General features: G+C 32.8%; 2 protein-coding genes across 2 annotated transcripts; both read left to right on the top strand.

Moving 5' to 3' along the window:
- The first annotated feature begins 2,521 nt into the window (after window positions 1-2,521).
- On the top strand, window positions 2,522-4,288 carry LOC136236073 (protein NODULATION SIGNALING PATHWAY 2). Its single transcript, XM_066026181.1, has one exon. The coding sequence runs from the start codon at window positions 2,649-2,651 to the stop codon at window positions 4,173-4,175; it is 1,527 nt and encodes a 508-aa protein (XP_065882253.1). The 5' UTR covers window positions 2,522-2,648; the 3' UTR covers window positions 4,176-4,288.
- A 15,220-nt stretch (window positions 4,289-19,508) lies between these two features.
- LOC136200864 (uncharacterized) lies at window positions 19,509-22,881 on the top strand. Its single transcript, XM_065991350.1, has 2 exons — window positions 19,509-19,816; window positions 21,593-22,881. The coding sequence occupies exons 1-2, from the start codon at window positions 19,571-19,573 to the stop codon at window positions 22,745-22,747; spliced, it is 1,401 nt and encodes a 466-aa protein (XP_065847422.1). The 5' UTR covers window positions 19,509-19,570; the 3' UTR covers window positions 22,748-22,881.
- Window positions 22,882-24,299: the final 1,418 nt, after the last annotated feature.

Consider the following 24,299-nt stretch of genomic DNA (forward strand, 5'->3'; position numbering starts at 1 on the left):
TCTTTACTATTAGAGCAATCTCTAAGAGCATGGCACAAAGTCTCAACATGGCCTCTGCATCTACTGCAAGCTCCAGAATCAGCCAAGTGCCTTCTGTGCCTATCCGAATCCACGTATATTTAATTCTTAATATTATTATTATTATTTCTTAGGCTATGCCTACTCATAATAGAAATAAAAGATGGAAGAATAAATGTAGCACAAAATTCTTAGGAAGATTTAGGGGTGTTTGGGTGCTTCTTTTCATGCTCATGTTTGTCTTTTCAGTTCGAAATTGAGAGTTTTAGATGTTTGGTTAGTGACATTCTTGTTTGCCTTTTACACTTGAAAAGCAGTATTAGGTGTTTGGTTAGCGACCTTCTGTTTGCTTTTTACACCTAAAAAGCAGTCTTTTACAAAAGCAGACAATCTCTGCTTTTTGGAAAAACAGCTTTTTCCAAAAGCAAACAACAAACCGTAACAACAAACAGCAACTAGCAAGCAGCAAGCAGCAAACCGTAACAGCAAACAGTAGGTAAAACAAATAAGAGCTTCTAGAATTTAAGTTCACGTAGTAGGACAAAATAAGTTTTGGAAAAAATTAAAATGTATATAATTTTGGAAGGTTATTTTGTCATTTTAAACAAATTCAGACAACCAACAGACTACTTTAAATAAATTCAGTGGACTAACAAAATATTCTACTGAGAATGTCAATCAATTTTTTTAGATCAAATTCAGAAATCTCTCATATGTTAAACCTAGTAAATATTCTCTTCATTTTTCTAAAATGACAATCATTTTGAAGCAAAAATAATTTTTAGAAGAAACATCATTCTAATAAGGACGGAGTGACTTTGTGAGTTTTTTTTAGAAAGATATGAGTCTTATTTATAGAAAAAATAGTAAATTTCGATATAAATAATTAAAAAAATCTAGAAGTATATCAGATGAGTTTCAACTTGCATCTGTAAATTCATATACCATGATGAAGTAATAATAAACAGTGCTTGAACTGTTTAGGGTACAACGGTGAAAGACGCATTCCATCCAGAATCGACTTCTAAGTCTTTTTCTCGAAAAATGATTTCTTGATTTTTCAAGGAGTCATATCTATATGATAGTAGATAAAACTTTTATAGGTTTTCATGAAGAAAAACTTATAACGGTACACTCCAAATTAAAGAGAAATGATATAAACTACAATAGTGGTAGATCAATCAAAAGTTTCATTCAATCAAAAAACAAGCAAAATAAAGAAAGGACGGTGCTTATTTCCTCACTACAAATCAGAAGAAAACCTCAAACTAGGATGAAGGAGTTGAGACTTTTCTTGACCGCTAGAAAAACTGAATTACTATAGAAAATTATTATACGTGTGATGCCACTATAAAAAAACTGTAAAAAAAATATTATTTCGAACTATAAAAAAAATCAGACATGAACGAAATAATTAACACTAAACTGAATATAGATGTTCAAAACTACTATACTTCCGGTGCAATACAGTAGTCCAATAAAAAATAATACTTTTATCCATTTATTTCTTAACACCAATCATCTCTCATGAATTTGTATCCATCTATTCTTTAATTGGGCGGAAAAAAATCACCTAAAAGATGTCTGGTGAGTCTCGAAAAGAGAAATCGGACAAATTATAAAAAAAAAATGTGTTAGTATAATATATAAATTTATATTGTTGTTAATAGTTACCAATGAAAAACTAGTTTAGTTGTAACTCGATATCTTAAGTTCATAACCTCTTTATATGTTCTTTTTTAAAATTAATTGAGCCAAACCGTTCAATCAACCCGATAACCCGGTCAGTTCAAGCGGCTCAATTTTACCCCTAACGTTTTAGGTCAGGAGCAATTTTACCCCTAACGTCTAAAATGGTACAATTTTACCCCTAACGTTAGAAGCCAAGAGCAATTTTACCCCTAACGTTGATAAATTGGGTCAATTTGAAAAATAATTCATCAAACTGTCTTCTCGGTCATTAATCTTATCATCTAAACTTCACACATGTGCCATTTTATCAGTAACAAATCACAAACGTATGTTGGGATGTGAAAATAAAATAAAATATACTGTCTTTTTGCACGAATTAGACAAAAAAAAATCAAAAAATTCACCGAATTTATAAATATTAATCTCCAATTCTATTATTAAATTATAAAAACACATGAAATCCTTTTTTTAGAATGAATTGTTATGCAATTAGTGCAGAATAAAGAACAAAATATCGGTGTTTTATAATAGTGTCTGGAATTGACCCAATTTATCAACGTTAGGGGTAAAATTGCTCTTGGCTTCTAACGTTAGGGGTAAAATTGCACCATTTTAAACGTTAGAGGTAAAATTGCTCCTGACCCAAAACGTTAGGAGTATTTTTGCACCTTAACCCAATCATAAATAAGCTAAAGTAGAGGGGCATGGAAGTGAAAAATTCAAAAGTCATTATTGATCAAAGTATGATGGAGACACAAAATGGCTATGATGTGTATCTATAAAATCAATTCACATCGGTATCACCTTAACCTTAATTAAGCCTTAATGCTTTACCTTAATCAAACACTAATCTTCTTCTTCTTCTTCAACCTTAATCCCTAATTTCCCAAATCCCCAATTCCTAATCAAACACTAATCTTCATCTTCTTCTTTAAGCCATGGCCATGGCTATCGATCACAGCTCTTTTGAGCTCGAAATTTCCGGCTGCAGCACCACCACCACGACAACAACCTCCACAGACAACGACAACGCCGGTAACTGGAGCGACTGGTCTCCGGTTGTCGATTGGGAAGCTTTATCTGCTCAACACGATGATTTCCACGATCTAATCGATTCTATGATGGAAGATGGAGGATCGAATTTGAATCTGAATCTGAATCTGAATCAGAATCAGAATCAGAATCAGAGCAATGAAACTTGTAATTCAACCTCTGTTTCTACTGATACAGTAATGGCGGATGATGAAACTAATAGCGACGATTTTAAGGGTTTGAGATTAGTTCATCTTTTGATGGCGGCGGCGGAAGCTCTCACCGGCGTTAATAAGAGCCGTGATTTGGCTCGTGTGATATTGGTTCGGCTCAAGGAATTGGTTTCCCCTACCGACGGAACCAATATGGAAAGATTAGCGGCGTATTTTACCGACGGATTACTCGGGTTGTTAGAAGGAACAACCGGTAAACACTTGATAAACAATGGCCCGTATCACCACCACCACCGCGACGATAGCCACCAGCAGCAGCACCACCACCAAGCCGACGTTCTGGCCGCGTTTCAGCTGCTTCAAGATATGTCGCCGTACGTGAAATTCGGGCATTTTACGGCCAATCAAGCGATTCTCGAAGCCGTGGCTCAGGACCGCAGAATTCATATCGTTGATTATGATATAATGGAAGGTATCCAATGGGCGTCGCTAATGCAATCTTTGGTGTTACGAAAAGACGGTCCGCCTACTCCGCACCTTCGAATCACGGCGGTTTCGAGAGGTGGAAGTGGTCGGAGATCGATCGGGACCGTCCAGGAAACCGGGCGGCGTTTGGTCGCATTCGCCGCGTCTATTGGTCAGCCTTTTTCTTTCCACCAGTGTAGGTTAGATACAGACGAAACATTTCGACCGTCGTCGTTAAAACTAGTCAAAGGAGAAGCTTTAATCATGAATTGTATGCTCCATTTGCCTCATTTTAGTTACCGGGCGCACGATTCGGTCGCGTCGTTTTTATCCGGATCCAAGACACTAAACCCGAGGTTAGTAACACTAGTAGAGGAAGAAGTAGGACCGATTGGAGATAGTGGATTCGTGGGGCGGTTTATGGATTCATTACATCATTACTCCGCGGTGTACGACTCGTTGGAAGCGGGTTTTCCGATGCAGAGTCGGGCTCGGGCATTGGTGGAGAAAGTATTCTTGGGTCCGCGAATTGCCGGGTCGTTGGGTCGGATCTATAGAGCAAGTGGGGAGGAGGAGTGGAGTTCATGGGAGAAGTGGTTGGGTGCGGTAGGGTTTAGGCCAGCAAATATAAGCTTTGCCAATCATTGTCAAGCAAAATTATTATTAGGATTATTTAACGATGGATATAGAGTGGAAGAATTAAGTAGTAATAGATTAGTTCTAGGATGGAAATCTAGACGTTTATTATCTGCCTCTATTTGGACTTCTCCACCGTCCGATCAATGTGATTTGTAAATTAATTAAAACATCATTTTCCACCTATTATTTTCACTCTAGTTTTTTTATGATTTCCTTCCAATATTGATATGATTGTGATTTGTAAATGGTAGGTTAGTCACAAATTTAGGCTTGTTTGTTTGTCAGAAAATATTTTACGGAGAAATATTTTTTCTAACTTTGCAGTATTTATTTATTTAGAAAAATAAATCAACAGAAAATTTAAATTTGCTAATTGAAAAATATATAAAAAGTGTGAGAAAAAAGAGTATAACGTTTTTCTAAACTTGTTAGAATCTTACTACGTTTCTCTTACCCTTTTAAAAACAACAGTCACTTATCATTTCTTCGAGTTTAGACACCTGAAAATATTTATTTTCTAACAATAACAATTTCTTACTCAATATTTTTCAAAACATAATATTTTCTGACAAATAAACGGAATTACAGTTCAATTTTCGGTTATAATTAAATTATGCTCTACCTAAAAAGTTGAAATCCCCCCTCAAAAAGGAAGCTTTACTAAGAATCGAGGTTTAAAGTTGCGCAAATAAAAGGGGAGGAGTAAAGTGACAAACTTTACGACCAGAGTCAGGATCAGAAGCTCTAACTAAAATATGAGTCACGATATTCAAATATCCATTTAATTCTTATTTTTATAGTTTGTTCTTGTTGTTTTACTCCAAATATTAGATATAAAATGTTTGGTTAGAATTGCATAACAATTATTTATAACTATTTTAGAAAAAAAAGAATGAGATAGTATTTACCGAATAGAAGAAAACAGCAAACTGTAAACAGCAAGAGCAATAATAGTTGAACTAAATGCACTCTAGTCCGTTTGTTTCAGCTGCTCCTGTTTGCTGTTGCTGTTACCTGTTTACTGTTTGCTGTTACAGATAGGCAGCAGGTATTGGTTGATTTTTGTCTAAGAATCAGTTGTTTCGAATTTTTACCAAACGCTTTTTATCTCCTGTTTAGACTTAAAAGACAAAGGGCAGTTCCGAAAAATGGAAACAAACCGGCACTAAATCAAATAAGTTAAATAGTCTTCCATTAAATAATAAAAATAATCACAATGGTAAAATTTCGTTGTGCCTACTATATTATATGTTAATTTCAAGTAATTTAAGGAAAAGTTAATTGAAAAAATTGAATAATTTAATTATATATTAGATAATTTCAATTATTTTCAATCTCAATTCTTAATTGGGGTTCCTAATGTTGACCATTGCAAATATTTCTATTATACTAATATCATTAGAGAGACTAAGTACACTTAATTTGTATACTTAATTGATTTTTTTCCAAGTGTTACTAAAAGAGGAGATTGACTTAAAGTATTAAAGTAAGATATATTACTATTACTATGTTAAAATTTGAGTATAACTCCACCTTTAAAAAGTAGGGGTCCTCGGGGAAATTATTAGAAGCATTCAGATCTACATGTCAAATAGAGAATCTCTCATACATATTTTGTTAGGTTTAATATATCATTTGCCCTCTAAATTTGTCCAAAATGGTTGATTGGCCCCCTGAACTTTCAAAGTGTCTCAACAGCTCCCTGAACTTGCATAAAATGTTCAGTTAGCCCCCTGAACTTGCATAAAATGTAATCAGTTAATCATTCGGTTGTAAAAAAGTAAGTCAAATGCGGAAGATATATTACACGTGTCTTATAATGTTATTACATACTTCACAAAATAGATTAAAACATGTTAAAAAAGAATTTCTTACTTATTCAACTATAAAACATTTTCTTCTCTAATATTATAATCGCATACCCGACCTTGGTAGTTTTACTTTTTTTAAGATGCGTGCAACATATCTTCCACATTTAACTTACTTTTTTTTACAACCGGGTGATTAATTGATTACATTTTATGCAAGTTCAGGGGGCTATCGAGACACTTTGAAAGTTCAGGGGGCCAATCAACCATTTTGGACAAGTTCAGGGGGCAAATGATGTATTAAGCCTATTTTGTTATGTGTAACATGGATCCACACGTATTATAAGAGACTTCACTACTCCACACGCCAAGTGAATTAACTCAGGGGCAAGCTTAAAATTTATACGCGCTCCACACGTCGTATGTCCTCCCAAACACGCTGTGTGGTGATTAATTCCAGCGCTCCTCCCCTGCAGCTCAGCCTCACACGGCGTGTGGCTGCTGGCACACGGCGTGTGAGGCGTCTTCACTCCATTTTCCACCTTGTGTTGGAAATGTCCGCATCAGCACACATAGACTAAAATAGAATTCAACATGAGCAGCTATGGTTACACTGACTTTTACTATTTTCTAAAGTATTTTCACTCTTAGTCACTTGTTTTAGTTTGAAAAGTAAGTAGTGAATAAGCATGAAGCTTTTTGAATTATTACATTATTATATATTTTATTTTGAAATTTCATCCTCAATTATGCATATATTATTATATTATTTATTTATAGCACACCAGTGTTTACCTGCCTTTGCTCATGTTAAATTTTTGCTTGAAAACATTTTTATAAACCTTAATATATCCTTAGCTCTTATATTTAGCTTAAAAAAAAAAAAGTCAATTCTAACGATTTTATTTATTTCCTAAACTTTTTTTAGGTGATCTATTTACCCACTGAACTTGCTTAAAATGATCTATTGATCTTTTAAACTTGCTTAAAGTGTACGTACATCAATTTATTCAATATCTCTTATTGCTCTACCACCAGAGTCAGTCTAAGAGTATACAAAAAGTGCGACCGAACAAGGGCTCCAAATAGTAGAGACACTATAAAGATTCTTGTGATATTGATAGTTAAAATTTGTTTCGAAAGTTAAAAAATTTATGAACTATTTTATTAAAAGCGACAAAAAAAAATGCTATTGAGATATTGATTTATTTTACATGATTTGAGTGTTTTACAAGTGTATTTATTTTTTTACAGGATATTATTGACTATACTATTACTGTTGAATCTGCAGAAAATATTTTTTTCTAAATTAAAGTTACTTAAATCATATTTATGATCAACCATATGAACGATTCTGAGCTAAGCTAAGCTTGTTGGGTCCACAGATTGCTTGAGATAAGATAGAAAAAGTTGTCAAACAAGGGCTGAATCCGTTCTGATGTCTAAGTCAGTGATGAGAATAATATTGAAGAGTATTTAAACTTAGTCGAGCAAGCACAATGAATAGAATAGATTTTGACTTGTATTATAGGAGATCTAGGATGTACGCCCTAAATGTGAGCAAATGACCACGTGATAGTCTCTTAATAAGAGTTCAATAACGGTTTCGTTAAGGACACCTGCAATTTCGCTAATCCCGACTTAGGATCTGGGTCAGGATGTGCGTGACCTTTAAGAGTATTGACTGAGTCACGTAGCTCTAGCGGTTTACATTTGAGGGTGAGAGTATTTCATTAATCCATGTGTATTCGCAATAGTACTGTGATATCATCGAGTAACTGGGTTACTTCTTGTAGCATTGGCGCATATTATTCACGAGCAGAAGAAGTAGAACTGGTATCTTATATTACCGGTCACATAATCATGTACGCCAAATTATTTTGAAAGGAGGTGCGCTAATTATTCCATGAACTATAGAGTAACTTGAGAGAGTTAAAGATGAGAGAAAATGGCAAAGCTTGGGTAACTAAGGGTAAACGCAACACTCTTTATGACTAAGGGCCCGTTTGTTTTACCTACTGTTTGCTGTTGCTGTTTGCTGTTTATTGTTACGGTTTGCTGTTGCTGTTTGCTGTTGCTGTTACGGTTTGCTGTTTCCTTTTGGAAAAAGCTGTTTTTCCAAAAAGCAGAGATTCTCTGCTTTTGTAAAAAGCTGCTTTTCGGGTATAAAAGGCAAACAAGAGACCATTAACCAAACACTCAATGCTGCTTTTCAATTGTAAAAGGCAAACAGGATGTCACTAACCAAACACCTAAAACTCTTCATTTTGAAGTGAGAAGGCAAAAGGAGCCTGAAAAGGAGCAACCAAACACCCCCTAATAGTGCCTTTTATTTATAGCATGAAGAATTACGTATTAATTCAATTATTTTAGAATTTCACTCCATTCGTGACGTGAATACCAATTCCAACCTTAATTTTTAAACTCTAATTCATAAAATACATTAAAAATAATAATTTTATTAATTTGATATAATTCAAAATTATAACTTAACATGATTGTAGATAGTTTTTTTAAAAGTGAATTTGTATGTAAATTTCTCTTAAAAAAAGGGTAATTAATTTATTCGTCCCTATATTTTAATAAAACACACTGTTTAGTCCCTGTATTTTCAAAAACACACGGTAAAATTTCTAACATTTTTCTCGGTGAACTGTTTAGTCCCTAACGTTTTTCTCGATGAACTGTTTAGTCCCTGTCGTTAGACTCTCATGAAGATTCTGTTAGTCAATTTGGATTTGCGTTCTTCTTTTCCTTTATTTTCTTTTCCTTTAAACTCTAATGCATCAGAAATCAACTTTGAGTGTTCTTGTTCTTGATTTTTTTTTAATCGTTCAAATTCGTAAGCATTGAGTCTATTCTTTTTCTTGTTCTCCATACAAATAGCTTCTTTTTCTAAATTGGTTTTCCTCTTCTGAATTTTGAAGATAAATAGTAAAGGTAATTTAGTCATATCCGAAGTCATAAATGGTAAAAAATCTAACATACGGAATGACTAAACAGTTCATTGAGAAAAAGGTTATGGACCTTATCATATGTTTTTGAAAATACAAGGACTAAACAGTGTGTTTTGTCAAAATATATGGACTAATAAATTAATTACCCTAAAAAAAATTGGATATAATTAAATAATTACAGTTAGACTTTATTTTTTTATATGAAGAAAAATTTAAATTTGTCAACTTCACTAATTTTCCCCCCATAAATAAAGAAATGAAATAGAGAAATAATAAAAGAAAGTATACCCAATTAAGAGACATAAGCAAAAATAGAGAGTTGTTTGGTGGTTGGCAAATCCCTCTCTTGGCCATGTGTAATCCTACCCTAGTATTTAGTATATTCTTATACTAATCGAAGATTCCTAGGAATGTGCCAAACACAACCCTATTTTAAATTTCCATTTATACAATTAATTATTACATTTTTTGTGTTGTTGTTAAGCATGTTATAATTAGCCAATGTCACCTATAGCCCACCTCTTCTAAACAACATACTTTTGTTATTTAAAATAAAAGCTTAATACATCATTTGCCCCCGAACTTATTGAAAAAGTTTGATTAGCTCCTTAAACTTTTAAAGTGTTCTTATAACTCTCTCAACTTGCTGAAAATATTCTGATAGCCCCTCCAAGTTGTTTAAATGTAATCAATTAATCAATCGGTTGTAAAAAAAAAAAAAAAAAAAACTTCATGCGGAAGGTGTGTTGCACACGCCTTGTATCATAATTCACATAATAGATCAAGGTCGGTTCTGGCATTTTATAGGCGAAATAAAAGATAAGGAGCCCTTAATTAAAAAAAATTGTACTTTAAAGTTTTAAAAGGAAATTTGGGTCCATTTCAGACCTAAAATATCATATTATTTTATCATTTTTTATGAACATTATTTGATCCATTTTGAAAAGTGAATGAGTATTATAACTACATTTATAATAAAAAAAAAATACTATATACATAGTAGAAAAATGGGCCCTGGGCGGCAACACTTCTGGCCTATACCCAGGGTCGGTTCTGGAATAGATTAAAATATATTAAAATGAAGTTCTTACTATAATTCATCTCTAATATTAGAATTAGATACCTCAACTTTAATCGTTTTACTTTTTCAATACGCGTACAACACTCCTTTCTTATGCAGTTTATTTTTTTAAAACCGGATGATTACTTAATATATTTTAAGCAAGTTAAAGGAGGTAATTAGAATACTTTTAGGTGGCAATCAAGCTTTTTTATAACTTCAAGGGAGAAATGATGTATTAAATCTAAAATAAATAAATAAAAGAGTTTGTTAAGAAATATAAAAACCATAGACTAGATTGAATTTTATAAATAAAGTTACCTCTTCAACCTAAATTGGTATACTTTGAGTTTGAATACAAAGAACAAATTTAAGAGGTAATGAGTTTTTGTTCTCCAAATACTTTGGAGGTTTTTATTATTCTTTTATCTTATCACGTGATCACTTGGTTTTCACCATTATTAATTCAAATTGATTGATGTGCTTCATGGAACAAGTTGTTATATTAGTATTAGAGCTCAATTTCTACCTACAATCAAGGGCGAACCGACACTATGACTGATGGGCCTTGGTGATGCTCGTAAAGTATATAGCATTTAATATGACAAGTGTATCATATCGCAACAAGTAATATTGTGCTAGCACGAGATCGAACCACAAAGACTATTTGTTATAATTAGTAAATCTACCTAGAGTGATCTAACTGTTTAGAGGGTTGGATAAAGATTTGGGTTTTAATAACTAGTTAATTGAATAAAAGCAATAACATAACAAAATAAAGCGAACAATTGACAAGGTAGAAGGTGAATTAATGGATGGCACAATCTAGGCTGAGGAATCATTTGATTAAATCCTATGTATGGGTTTAGGGAGTTCAGATTTATGTTTTACCAATGATTGAAGGTAATTGTCCTAAGTGAAAGACTAATGTGATTAGTATTGTCCTTCCTATTCACATGCATTCAGGTGACGGCTTGATTAGGCATATACCCTAGGTCATGCAAAGCATTAGGTTTATTGACAACTAAGGCTAAAGCCGTAGCCCAGCCACAAAGCCTCATTCCTAGTGGTCTCTAGCGAAGTCAGGTTAATACAAATTCGGTATAGACGATTCCGTGGTCAGGTTCTCATCTATCTATAATCCTATTTAATGTCAGGGTCACATGCACTAAGCACATTATATACATAAACAAGCTAGTTGATCATTATCAATGTTCATTCTAGCATAAATCATGTTCCTAACAATTTCTAGGCATTAAGCATGCATAAACTGATCAATCAAAGGTCCTAGATTCCTAATCATACATATTCATATAATCAATTTCATCTCCATCCCAAATTGGATGGGGATCAGTTCATAGACAAACCAAGCATAGCAAAAGGATAATAGGAACAATGGAAAAAGCTTCAATTAAATATAATCGCAAAAGATAAAAGGGAAAGAGAGAAATCTAGAACCCGTTTTGCCGATTCCAATTACAGAAATAGAAGATGAGGAACTTCTCCCATCAATTGTTCTTGAAAGAAATAAAAACTGAAAATAAAACCTAATCTAGAAAGCAGGAAAATCTAACCTAAACAACACTATAAATCTACATTGTGGAGGAGAGAAAGTCCTAGCGGCTCTCTGATTTATTGAATGGCTAATCCCCTCTAAAGATTATGATTAGCTCCCTATTTATAGAGTTAGGGAGGAAACCCTAATGCCTCAAGGGTAAAAAAGGAAAATTACAAAGTGTTTTAATGGGCTTTTAGGGCCCGATCCGTGCATTCCAGCAAGGGGAAAGGCGTTGGTGCGCCTTTCCCCGCCTCGTCTCGTCGAGACAATGAGTGTCTCGATGAGACGAGGGCCTGTCTCGACGAGACATGTAGTGTCTCCACGAGACAGGTCCTAAATGAGACAATTTTGCTCCGGCTTTTATCTGTTTAGGTCTATGGGCTTCCGAAAAGTGCTCTAATGGTCCCTGATGAATCCCAAAAGTACTCTGACGGTCCCTGAATAATCCGAAAATGCTCCAATAGGCTTGGGTCTGGTTCGGAAATGCTGAAATAGGCCTAAAAACACCTGAAAACACAGAAAATGCCATAAATAATGGAAATTACTAATTTTAACTAAAAAGTAATAAAACGATACTGAAATTAAAAGGAAACAAAGGGAAAACAAACTAAAATGATCCTAAAAACCTTATACAGATGGGAGCTATCACTTGGCTCTCCCAGCTAACCCAAAATACATTTTTGTTATGGTTGGTGAATGATTTTGTCCTTCATCAAGATTCCTAATTGGGACCCTATGGAGTCCCTTTAAACGTTTTTTTTATTTCCATGAGTTCTCATATCTCTGACGTCTGGCACCTCGAGTTGGAATGAAATTCCTTATGGGTGATTTGGGACTTTCTCTCTAGAATTTCTCTTTCTTTTCTTCCTTTCTTTGTCTTTCTTGCTTTCTTTCTCTGAGGCTCTCTTCAATCAAATCTTCAAAAAGATGGAAGGACCGGCAGCCCCAAAATCAAGGGTCGTGACTCATGGGGGCAAGCTCCAAATAGGGGGCCTCGCCGTAGGGCCCAATGACCTCCCTAAAAGAGACTTTCGGCTCTTCTAAGGAGGCATGGTCAACATCTAGGTAACAAAACAGACTCAAATACTCCTAATGCTAGAGGATTTTATGGCCATACATATTTAAGGGTTTTAGACATTTCAAACCTTCTAAAGCTCCATTTTTTGATGATCTTTGAGGTTCCGTCGATCGCGTGTTCTTTAAGACTCGGCAAATGCTTTTTTCTTATAGCATACATTGCTTATATTATAGGGATCACAAATACGTACTCACATGAAGCATTTTGAACTATGATATATATATATATGACATGTTTATCAAGATTCAGAATCGCATCAAACTAAAAGATAAAAAGTGAATGTCGATGATTCAGTATCGAATGCACATCTCTTTTAGTAACCCCGCATGATGACATTCTCGTAGCTGGAAATGACATTGAATATGTGAATAAAATCAAAGTTAGATTGAGCTCAAGTTTTAAAATGAAATATATGGGAGAAATTGCGTACATTTTTTGAGTTCATATTTCAAGAAATCGTTCAAAGAAACTATTGGCTTTGTCTCAATAAGCATAAGTCAATGAAGTAATCGATAGATTCAATATGAAAAATTGCAAACCCATTGATAGCCAAATGTCAAAAGGCTTAACCCTTAGCACAGACATGTGTCCTCAAACACAATAAGAGATTGAACATATAAAAAATGTTATGTATACGAATGTCTTTGGTAGTCTAATATACGTCATGTTATGTACAAGATCCGATATCTATCATATTGTTAGAATGGTGAGTAGATATCAGTCCAACCCTGAACAAGCACATTGGAAAGTTGTTAAAAAGATACTAAGGTATCTTAAGTCTACGGATAAATTATATATGTAGTGTACAACTTTTACCCTCTTTCCAACTTTCAATTTTACACACAAAACTGTACAACATTTTAGTGGCCTCCCACTAAAATATATAACCGGTAATTGTGACCGGTCAAACTGAAGTCAACACGCCACATCAGCATTTATCATCTTACCCATTTAAAAAAGTGGGACCCACTCATTTTGTAATTACTAAAATACCATTATCTCTTATACAATTATTAAAATACTCTTATGGACCGAGTTATTTTTATCAATTCCAAACCCGTCTAAAAAATAGACAAGTTTTAATAGGCCTGATCCATACTAGATCTAAGATTAATTTTTATTGTCCAAACTCGACTCAGTGGACACAGATTTGGCTGGTACTCAGCCCTGTGGACAGGACTAGTGTCCAAAGGTCCAAAACATCCTCATTTTCGGTACTCTTCATTTAGATATACATTTTCTATTAAAATAATTTTAAATTTTATTTATTTATTTATTTCTACTTTATTAATCATATTTGTGTCGTTAACTAAGTAAAATTATTTTTAAATCAAGAATTTATGGAAGAGGGGAATAAAGTAGGCTAAGTAGTTATAAAACATGTTTAGGATTATAATGGTATTATATGTGACAATTGACATTGTTCTTATCTTTGGACAGTTTTAAATTTCATTCCAACTTACATATTAAACATTTTATTTGTTATGTACAATCAAAACTAATTAATTTTAACACATGAGAGAAGATTAGTAATATACCATTTATTTAGTTGCATAAAATGAAAGTTGACATTTAATTCATTATTATCTTTAGTTATTACATATTCCAAGCATCTATTTATTTCTTTATCTGTCGTTTGCTATTACGGTTTGCTATTTGTTTGGAAAATATTGTTTTTTTCAAAAAGTAGTGATTCTCTGCTTTTATGAAAAAAAAAAAAGTCTAACCCCTTCCCAGCCTTTTAAACTTGTAACTTTTTTTCATTTAGCCACCTAAACTTAGAGTGTTTCCATTTAACCACTTAAACTCAACAAATGAGACACCTTTAGCCCTTATAAGCCTACATGGCACTTATGTGTCACTTGTTGTCTTTCCAAGCATTAGGGGATGCGTAGGATATTAAATTTCTATTCCTCTAGGTTGTATAAAGGTAAAATTTCACCACTTAAAGTATCACGGAAACCTTTAAATGCGGAAAGATTGTTTTATGGATGTCCAAATTATGGGGTTAGTTGTTTAATAACTTGATTGGTTATAATGAATTAACAACTGCATTTGACGAATTGCTAATTTTTTAAATTTTGATTTGGAAAAAAAGGCCAAAAGAGTTATAATTTTTGAGTTTAAGTTGATAAATGGGAAGACCTAAAGTTAAAGTGGCTAAATGAAAAAAAGTTACAAGTTTAAAGGGATGGGAAGGGGTTAGGCCCAAAAAAAAACTAACTTTTAGCTATAAAAGACAAATAAAATGTGTCTAACCAAACACTTAAAACTCTACCTTTAAAGTGAAAAAGGCAATCACGAGGAGAAAAATGAATAACCAAACGCAGCCTAATTATCATAAACTTTAGTTAGAAGACGAGTCACTTAATAAATGTTTAATTAGTCTCAAACTAACTAATCAGATTCGCTTAAAAAAATAACATAATCACCACCTATTTAATTTTTTTTGGGATAGACATCAAATTTAATCCTAGACGTAGATTTACCCTTAACGTATAAAATGATGCAAATATAATCCTAACGTTTCAAAACAAGATCAATTTTAACCATGCATTATCGGAAATTTTTAAAGACTGGTTTGACTGTTATTTAATAGTCATATCGGACCATCCAAACAAGTTTGTCAATAAATTGAAGCAATTTCGTATATTTTTTTAACTATATTAATAACACGGTAAATATTTTAAACAGTTTGATAAAAAAAATTGTGATTAACTTATATGAATCAGATTTAGTTTTTAGCATTTTAACAGAATTTTTTTATAATTTTGTTAGTAATACATTAAATATTTTAGATATAATTGATATTTGGAGGTCTGAAATGACAATTAAATATCAATTTTTTCTAATTGTCGATAATGTATGCTAAAATTGATCTAACTTTGAAATGTTAGGATTAAATTTATAATATTTTATACATTAAGACTAAATATGCATTTTCTAAAACGTTAGAGTTAAATTTGGTCTTTATCCAATTTTCTTAAATATATTTTATCTGAATTTTTATTCTGATAAATTTCCTCAATTTTACATAAGAGTTAACTATTTTTTCATAAAAAAAAAAAAAGGAAAAGAGGTTTAGTATGATGGGCCGAATAGAGACCTAATCATATGGGCTTGGACATGGGCTTCTCTTTCAACTTTCCTACACAAAACTTCTGGACCAAGGCCAAATTAATAAAGTATACTCAATTTTTTTTTTTTTTTGAATCAAGTATACTCAAAGTTTAAAATTCTAAATTCCAATTTATAAATTTTAAACCCTAAAAAATACATTTTAAACCCTTAATTTATAAACTATGATTTTTAAAATATATTAAAAATAATAATTTTAATAGTTTTATATAATTTAAATTATATGATTTGATATAATTGTAAATAAGTTTTTAAAAATAATTTCCATGTCAATTTCTCTATTTAAAATCAAGTTTGAATTTATCTTGAATATTACAACGTGTATAAAAAAAATTAAATGGATGAGAGGAATCCTTCTTCCTCATGATATTACAACGGATATAAAAAAAATTAAATAATAAATTAATTATAAATATGTCTCCAAATCGATTTGATCAGTTCACATAGTCAATTATGATTTCACTTTCCAAAACGAGTTGATTGGTTCACGTGATCAATTGTGGCTTCCTAACAACTTTTAAAATTGGGACATGAATGTGTCTTTTGTGTTGATGGCGTTGATGGCAAAGGAGATGAACTGGTGAATAAAAGAATTTGGCAAGCCATCTTAGCTCCTCGATCTTGATATTTTAAAGAAAGCTTAGGTTCATCATTTACACACGATCAATAAAATTTATGCACCATAATAAAGAATGGTCTCAACTCAAATTATAAAAAAAATATACAAGAATTAGACGCGAAAAAATTATCTCAAACGACAAACAAAAACAGAAAATAAGTACGGTCATATTACATACATTCTTAATACTCACGTTCGAATTATTCTCTTTGAAATTCTATATGCTAGAACTCTATAATTTTCCTTGTAATCTTCAAAACATTTGAAATGAAAACCTTGGAATTTACAAACGCAAAAAGAAAAAAAAATGAAACGTGGAGCAAATGGAAATAAGAGGAAAGACACGGATTCAGGGAAAGAAAAAAAGAAACAAAAATGGCCTAATAAAAAAAATAGGAACTTACAAACGCAATTTTCAATAAGGATTATTCGAAAAAATGAGTATTTATTCTCAAAACTCTTTTTTTAACTCTTCTACATGATGTAAATCTTTTCCGTAAAAACAAACATATTCTAGAAAAATAAATGGAATATTGTGCCTTAGTACGGGGGAACTAAGAGAGTTTAAATTGTTCAAAATATTCATTAACAGACATAAATAACAAAACATTATAACTATGCGATCAATTGCGTGTTGACCAAGTTATTGGTAACCGACGTTAACTAAATCCATTATAAAAAAAAACTATTAATTGTAACACGCTTTCACAATGATCGCTATAAATATTAATTTCATGATAGGACATATTAAAACTCGTTAATGATTTTTCTACTAACGATGAAAATATTCTTGGATATCCTTACTGATCCTATTACAATTACACATAAATTGCTATTTATCAAAACCAGTTTATATAATAATTTATATTTAAATATATATCTATCATTTCTTTCAATATATATATATATATATATATATATATATATATATATATATATATATATATATATATATTCTATTAAAATACTTTTTAATTACATGAATATCGTAATTAAGTATAAAATTACAACTAAGTCATATCATCAAATTTAATTCTTAATATGTTATTATTCTCTATATATTATGATTTTACACCATGATTTAAAAATTTTATACTCCAATTCATAAATCATAAACCCTAGAAAATATATTCTAGACTTTTAATTTATAAATTCCAATCCTTAAAATATATTAAAACTACTGATTTTACTAGTTTGACATAATCTAAAATTATGATTTGACATAGTTGTAAATAGTTTTTAAAAGATGAATTTCTAGGTAATTTTCCCTGAGTTTAAATATCTATTTTTGAAAAGATTCGAACCCCCAATCTGATGGGTTTGGAGATGGGCTTCTATTTGCGCTTTTCTACACAAAACTTATTGGCCCAATACTACTATTTAGTTGGAAAATTTACATAAAATAAACAGATTTAAATTTTTTCAATTGTCAAATATAATTTAAATAATGTTAAAAATTATTGTTTTTAATCTATTTTTAAGAACTGGATTTTATAAATTAAAAGTTTAAAATATACTTTTTAGGATTTAAGATTTATGAATTGGGATTTAGAAATTATAAATTAATGCATAAAATCATATTTTATTTGTGATATATAAAAAACAGTGATCCCTCGCTACAATACTTGCACTTCCTTTCAAAGAGTTGTTATTGAAACCACCATCCACGTTAATTTTTACCCAATCCCTGGATGGTGTGGACCAACAAAGAACTTGCTGACTCACAGATGGAATATTAGCACTAATGGATGGGTTTTTTGTATTCCGATGCAGAGAGGCAATTGAGTCAAACCATTCCCGCGATTGAATAATAACTTTGTCGATAAGTTCTTTGTTGTTCCATACCTTCTGGTTGAAAATCATTTAATTTCTCCCTTTTCACAGTTGCCAGAGGAGGAAGCAGATCCGTGGAAAATCTTCTGTCAACCTATTCTCTTGCTTATAAATGTTAATCATCAGCCTCCAAATATCCGCAATGTTGCAATTGATAAGACCTTCTGATCTCACCGATCACAACTGAAAAATAGATGGACTGTATCTTTAGTAGCATCACAGAATGGACATGTTGGTGTTACTGAGATACCTCTTTTTGCCAAGTTTGGGTTGGTAGGAAGACTATTTGAGATTAAATGCCAAAGAAAAACCTTGATCTTATTGGGAACATTAACCTTCCAAATTTGCTGCCATGTCCGCAGATCCATTTGAGGATTGGTCGATGAATCTTGATTCAGTGAGGCTGCCACTCTGTAACCAGATTTAACTAGGTATTCTCCCGTTTTGGAAAAATTCCAAATAAGAGTATCAGAGCAATCGGTGGTACTTATAGGGATAGCGAGAATTTGCTCCACATCTTCATCAACAAACAAACCCTTAATCAAGTTGTTATTCCATATACCTGTGTCTGGATTGATCAGTTGATGAACGCTAATACAGAAAATCTGATCCCGTTGTCTAGGTCGAGCCATATATGAAGGAGAGCCGTGGATCATTGAAACATCGAATAGATTTCCTGTTACCGACTTACCATCTTAGCCCTTGCTTAAGGATATCTCTCCCTGATCAGACTGCGCCATCCCTAAGAAGGATTATTAGAGCCTACCGGGGCTTCAAGAAAGCTACACAATGGAAAATATTTCCCTTTCAACACCCTAGAAATGTATGGTCGTTGACTCACATTAAGTACAATTATAAAGATTTTTAGATCTCTGAATAGGACCGAACCGATCTCACCTCTCAATCCTCCTAACCCATCTTGGACACTTCTATGGTGCTAAAAGACTTTCTATCATATCGATAGACATTGTTGAATACAGGAATGTTCTGCTTAGGAGGTTAATTAATTTTTTTTTTTGTACGATATAAAATCTAACTATATTTTTTAGAACAATTATTTTTAAATCCCATTTTACATCGTTCTAAACCAAAATCTTCTTTCATATCATCATGCACTCTAAATTCCCGATTTACCATAGGTAGAGATGGTTCTAAAGGCCAGACTGAGACTCTCCCTAACATTCCATAAGTACCGTTCATTTAGATCCGGAATGACCAAATTAGATATATGCGCATTAAATCTACACTTTATGATGTTTTGGTCATTCAGGATACATGTGAACACTGTATCCATATCTCCACCCCTGTAAAATAATACATCCAACCAATCAAAATATATGTACTCAATTTTTTTTCCTTTAATTCTTACAAAATTGTTCATAAATCCAACAAGTTAAATGTAAATAAATAAGATTCCATTGCTGATCTTGACAGTAGATTTTCCAAAACTAGTTAATCTCAAAACTCTCATTCTCTTCTGAAATTTGAATAACAATTGTGATGCAGAGTCAATGTACTTGGACACCTCCAATAATGCTCAGACCTCTAAGCTTTAAACCCTCCACTTTCCTTCCCTTCTCCATTTCTAAACATTTACACCCCAAAATATTCCATCTTTCCAACTTTAGAACAAGAATCTCCTCTTACCCTTCTCTAATGTCTGCCTTATCTACCGCCTCCACCACCGAAAATGATTCTGTTTCTGGTCTCAGCGACTCGACTCAGAAGACCCAGCAACCATTGCAAGTAAGTAATCCCTAATTTTGTTCCCTTCGTCTGTTCTTTTGATTGTTTTGGGGCTAATTTTGTGCATTCGCTTTTTCAATTTCAATTTCAATTTGGAACTGAAATCGCAGCTTATTTAGGTGTAATTTGTTCGAAATTCCTATCCGATGACCTAATTGAGATGTGTTGCTTGTGCATTTTGATTTCTGAGTAGTAAAAAACATGATGATGGATCAACTGTGCCCTAATTTCTTATGAGCTTTAGCATTGAACTTAAATTGAATAAGGATTTTAAGTGATTTTGAAGTAAAAACTGAAATCGAATTAGGAGCTGGGAGTTATGTTAGCTGGAGATGCAATTTTGATTACCTTTTTTGGTAAATGAATCCGATTAATTGGTTGGAGGCTGATCAGGGATTGAACAGGGAACCTTTGGGTGATGATCGGTAAATTGCACGGATGTTCATTCAAGTTTCGGGTTTATAAAGATCATGAAACTTCATTTTCTTTCAATAAAATAGATACTTTGGCCAATTGATAGATAAAAACGCACAAATGAACTTGCTCATTCACCGTTACATTTAGGCTTATTAAATCTAAGCCTTAAGATGCTTTGAATCTCCATCCTATGATTCTAATAAGCCTAGATGTAACTAGATGTAACGGTGAATGAACAAATTCTAAATGGTCATTAAAGTAATGTGATCAAAACCGTAAAAACGCATTGCAATGTTAATGTGGCATAGTTGATTATATGACAATTAAGTATTGTATCGGATAATGGTGTGATTTCTTTTAAAAAGAAATTGCGGCTTAGAATGTGTCACGTGGCCGCCACGTCACTCATAAAAGTTAGATATGTTCGGCATGGTGTTTGGTTAGATTATAATCAACTGTTTTTTGTACGATGTCAATTTTCTAGTGAGTTTTTGTATATAGATTGGTCGGAATGACTTAGAAAAAGAAGTTCAACAATCTTTATGAAACATATCCCAAAATTCGACGATTGTCGATGCATTCTACCTTCTGGGTGAACCCTCTCCTAATTAGAGTTTTCTTTTCTGATTACGCTAGGAATCCAACTCGAGATCTAACTTAAGCGATTATAAGCCTTCACGACTAATTTCTATTTTAAGGCTGTAATGCATTTCTAAAAGAGGAAGCAGCAACCATTGTTCAGCTTTTAGAGGTTTCAGCTGCAGAAATGACAGGAAAAGAATTCCTGGGAGACGTTCTTTGGGGTGTTTGGCCGAGTAAACTACATCGACGGTCATCAAAGTTCGGAGTTTGTTTTACAAAGGCCACTGAAACTTATTTTCGTTCAATAAAATCAGTGAACTTCACATTTGATTTTCATTCAATATAGTCAATTCATGTACAAAAACTCACTGGAATGTTGACATTGCACGGAAGATAATTTTAACTATATGCCAAATAAACATCAAGCCGGACATATGTGACTTTCACGGAAGATGTCGCAGCCACGAGTGTACCGTGAGGAACATCCTAAGCCACAATTTTTAAAAAAAAAAAAAAAAAATCCTTGTGCAAAATGGTGTTTAGTTGGCATATAGTCAACTGTCTTATGTGCCATGTCAACGTCTCGGTGAGTTTTTGTACACGAATTGTGAAGTTGAGTGATTTTATTAAAAGAAAATAAAGTACAGTAGCTTTTGTTACTTTTGCGAAACAGATTCCGAACTTCAAGAGCCGTCGGTGAATTTTACTAGTGTTTGGCCTGACAGATTACCAGTTCTCTTGTTCTTTATTCTCACGTCTTGATCTTAATTTTCTCAGGTGGCGAAACGCTTGGAGAAGTTCAAAACTACAATCTTCACACAAATGAGTTCACTTGCCATCAAACATGGTGCTATAAACCTCGGCCAGGGCTTTCCTAACTTCGACGGTCCTGATTTTGTCAAAGAGGCAGCTATTCAAGCTGTTAGGGACGGGAAGAATCAATATGCTCGTGGATATGGAGTTCCAGATTTGAACTCTGCAATTGTTTCCCGATTTAAGAAAGATACAGGGCTCGAGGTAGATCCCGAGAAAGAAGTTACTGTTACGTCTGGGTGTACGGAAGCCATTGCTGCAACAATGTTAGGTTTGATTAATCCTGGTGATGAAGTGATCCTGTTTGCGCCTTTCTACGATTCATATGAAGCAACACTATCAATGGCTGGGGCTGATATCAAATGCATTACCTTGCGACCCCCCGATTTTGCTATTCCGATTGATGAACTCAAGTCCACAATCTCAAAGAACACTCGCGCGATCCTTATCAACTCGCCACATAATCCTACAGGAAAGATGTTTACGAGGGAGGAATTCGAAACCATCGCATCACTCTGCATTGAGAATGATGTTCTGGTTTTTTCCGATGAAGTTTACGATAAATTGGCCTTCGAAATGGATCATATATCGATAGCCTCGCTCCCTGGAATGTACGAGAGGACTGTAACAATGAATTCGTTAGGGAAGACATTCTCCTTAACAGGTTGGAAAATCGGGTGGGCGATAGCGCCTCCACACTTGACATGGGGAGTGCGACAAGCACACTCTTTCCTCACTTTCGCTACCTCCAACCCGATGCAATGGGCAGCGGGAACAGCTCTACGAGCCCCGGATTCGTATTACACAGAGCTAAAGAGGGATTATATGGCAAAGAAGGAAATTTTAGTGGAGGGATTGAAGGCTGTTGGTTTCAAAGTATTCCCATCAAGCGGGACTTACTTTGTCATCGTCGATCACACCCCGTTTGGGCTTGAGAACGACGTTGCGTTTTGTGAGTACCTAATCGAGGAAGTCGGAGTGGTAGCAATCCCCACAAGCGTGTTTTATTTGAACCCGGAAGATGGGAAGAACTTAGTGAGGTTCACTTTCTGCAAAGATGAAGGAACTTTGAAAGCTGCAGTTGAGAGAATGAAGGAGAAGCTGAAGAGGAAATGTTAGAAACGTTTTTGCAATGTTGAAACGTTTCTGTAGAAGGTTCATGTTTATTAGAAAATACTGATAATGCTTTAGCTATGGTTTTTGTAGCTAATAATTTCAAAAAATTAATAAATGTTAATTTTATTTTATAATTAGATTCAATTAGTGATTGCTCAGACACCTTTAATACGTCTCTTTCAATTAAAAGTTTCTTCCGCGTAATCTAAGAATTCCGAACGTTCTTTTTCAATTAAAAATTTCTGCGTTATCGAGGAATGGAATTCACTCACTTTTGCATTAACCATTCCATTCACTTGGGCCTTTCTTGGGCCTTTGTAGCATTGAAGGGCCTTGAGCTATTTGTTGCATAACTTGTCGATTTGGCCCTTCGGAGGTTAACCTTTCGACTTTTTACATGAAAATTATAATTATAACGTTATAATGGTATTTTAAATCATAAAATTGTAATTATATATATATATATATATATATATATAAATTGATATAAGTCGTAAAATGTTTTTTAAGCATCTTTATTAGTATTTTTTTATAAAGTGAAAACCTCCGGTATATATTGTAAAAAACTAATAAACATTTTCCGCATTGTAAAAAGCGTAAGTGAAAAAGATCAGATTGCATGTAATCATGTTACACTAAAATGAAAATCGATGTATCTAATTAAATCAAAAGTGATAAAGTTTAATAATCAGAAAGGGGACAATATTCGATGTACATGTTAAGAATGAGAGTTTTTTTTTTTTTTTTTTTTTTACTTTTTTAACTCTCTTTTTGTAATTAATTTTTTTAGATAAAAAAAATAAAAAGTCGGGAATATCCCGGGCCTCAATTGACCCCGAGTTTTTTTGGGTTGTTGAAAATTCAACAAATCGAGTCTGACTCAAACCAAAGATTTAGCTGGTTCTCGATTCGATCCGAATATGATAATGTTGCTGATGATGATTAAAGTAATTTAACAAAAAGGAAAAAAATTATCATTAAAATTATTATTAATTTTTTTTGGGCTAATACGTGGCACCACATGTGTTATGAAGGGTCAATTTTTAGTTTGAAGCCCATCCACAATCCTCACAACCAGACTTTTTGTTTTTCATATTTTTATAAATTGACAGGCTCCGGATTAAATTATTTTCTTCAAAAGGTCAAATAATAGAGATAGAATGATTTACAACATTATTGTATAAGTATAATTTTTGCAATAAAGTAAAACAAAATAATAATTTTTTTTTTCATTTAAAACATGAATTGGGTTTTAAAAAACTCATCACCTATTGTATTTAATTTTTTAAATTAATCTGTATATAATATAGATAAAAATTGATTCAAAAATAAAACATAGATAAAAATAAAAATAAATTATCAATTACCATAATTCCTCATTTGAATATTTTGTAAAGGGAAAATGTTATAATTGAGATTTGTAGTTTAAATCTTGAGAATTTTATTACCACTAATTTTTGTTAAAAATGCATATTATTTCAATAATATCACCAAAATTTCACAGAATTTCATCAAGGTTTCCTCTTAAATATGTAGTCAATTGAATATTTAAAGC

Source organism: Euphorbia lathyris, chromosome 7, assembly GCF_963576675.1.
Source record: "Euphorbia lathyris chromosome 7, ddEupLath1.1, whole genome shotgun sequence".
Lineage (NCBI taxonomy): Eukaryota > Viridiplantae > Streptophyta > Magnoliopsida > Malpighiales > Euphorbiaceae > Euphorbia > Euphorbia lathyris.

Bases quoted from the DNA above. Each gene is read 5' to 3' on its own strand.
- LOC136200864 (XM_065991350.1), top strand. From the start codon at position 19,571: ATGCAGAGTCAATGTACTTGGACACCTCCAATAATGCTCAGACCTCTA. The intron at 19,817-21,592 runs GTAAGTAATCCC...TAATTTTCTCAG, and splicing joins AGACCCAGCAACCATTGCAA to GTGGCGAAACGCTTGGAGAA.
- LOC136236073 (XM_066026181.1), top strand. From the start codon at position 2,649: ATGGCCATGGCTATCGATCACAGCTCTTTTGAGCTCGAAATTTCCGGC.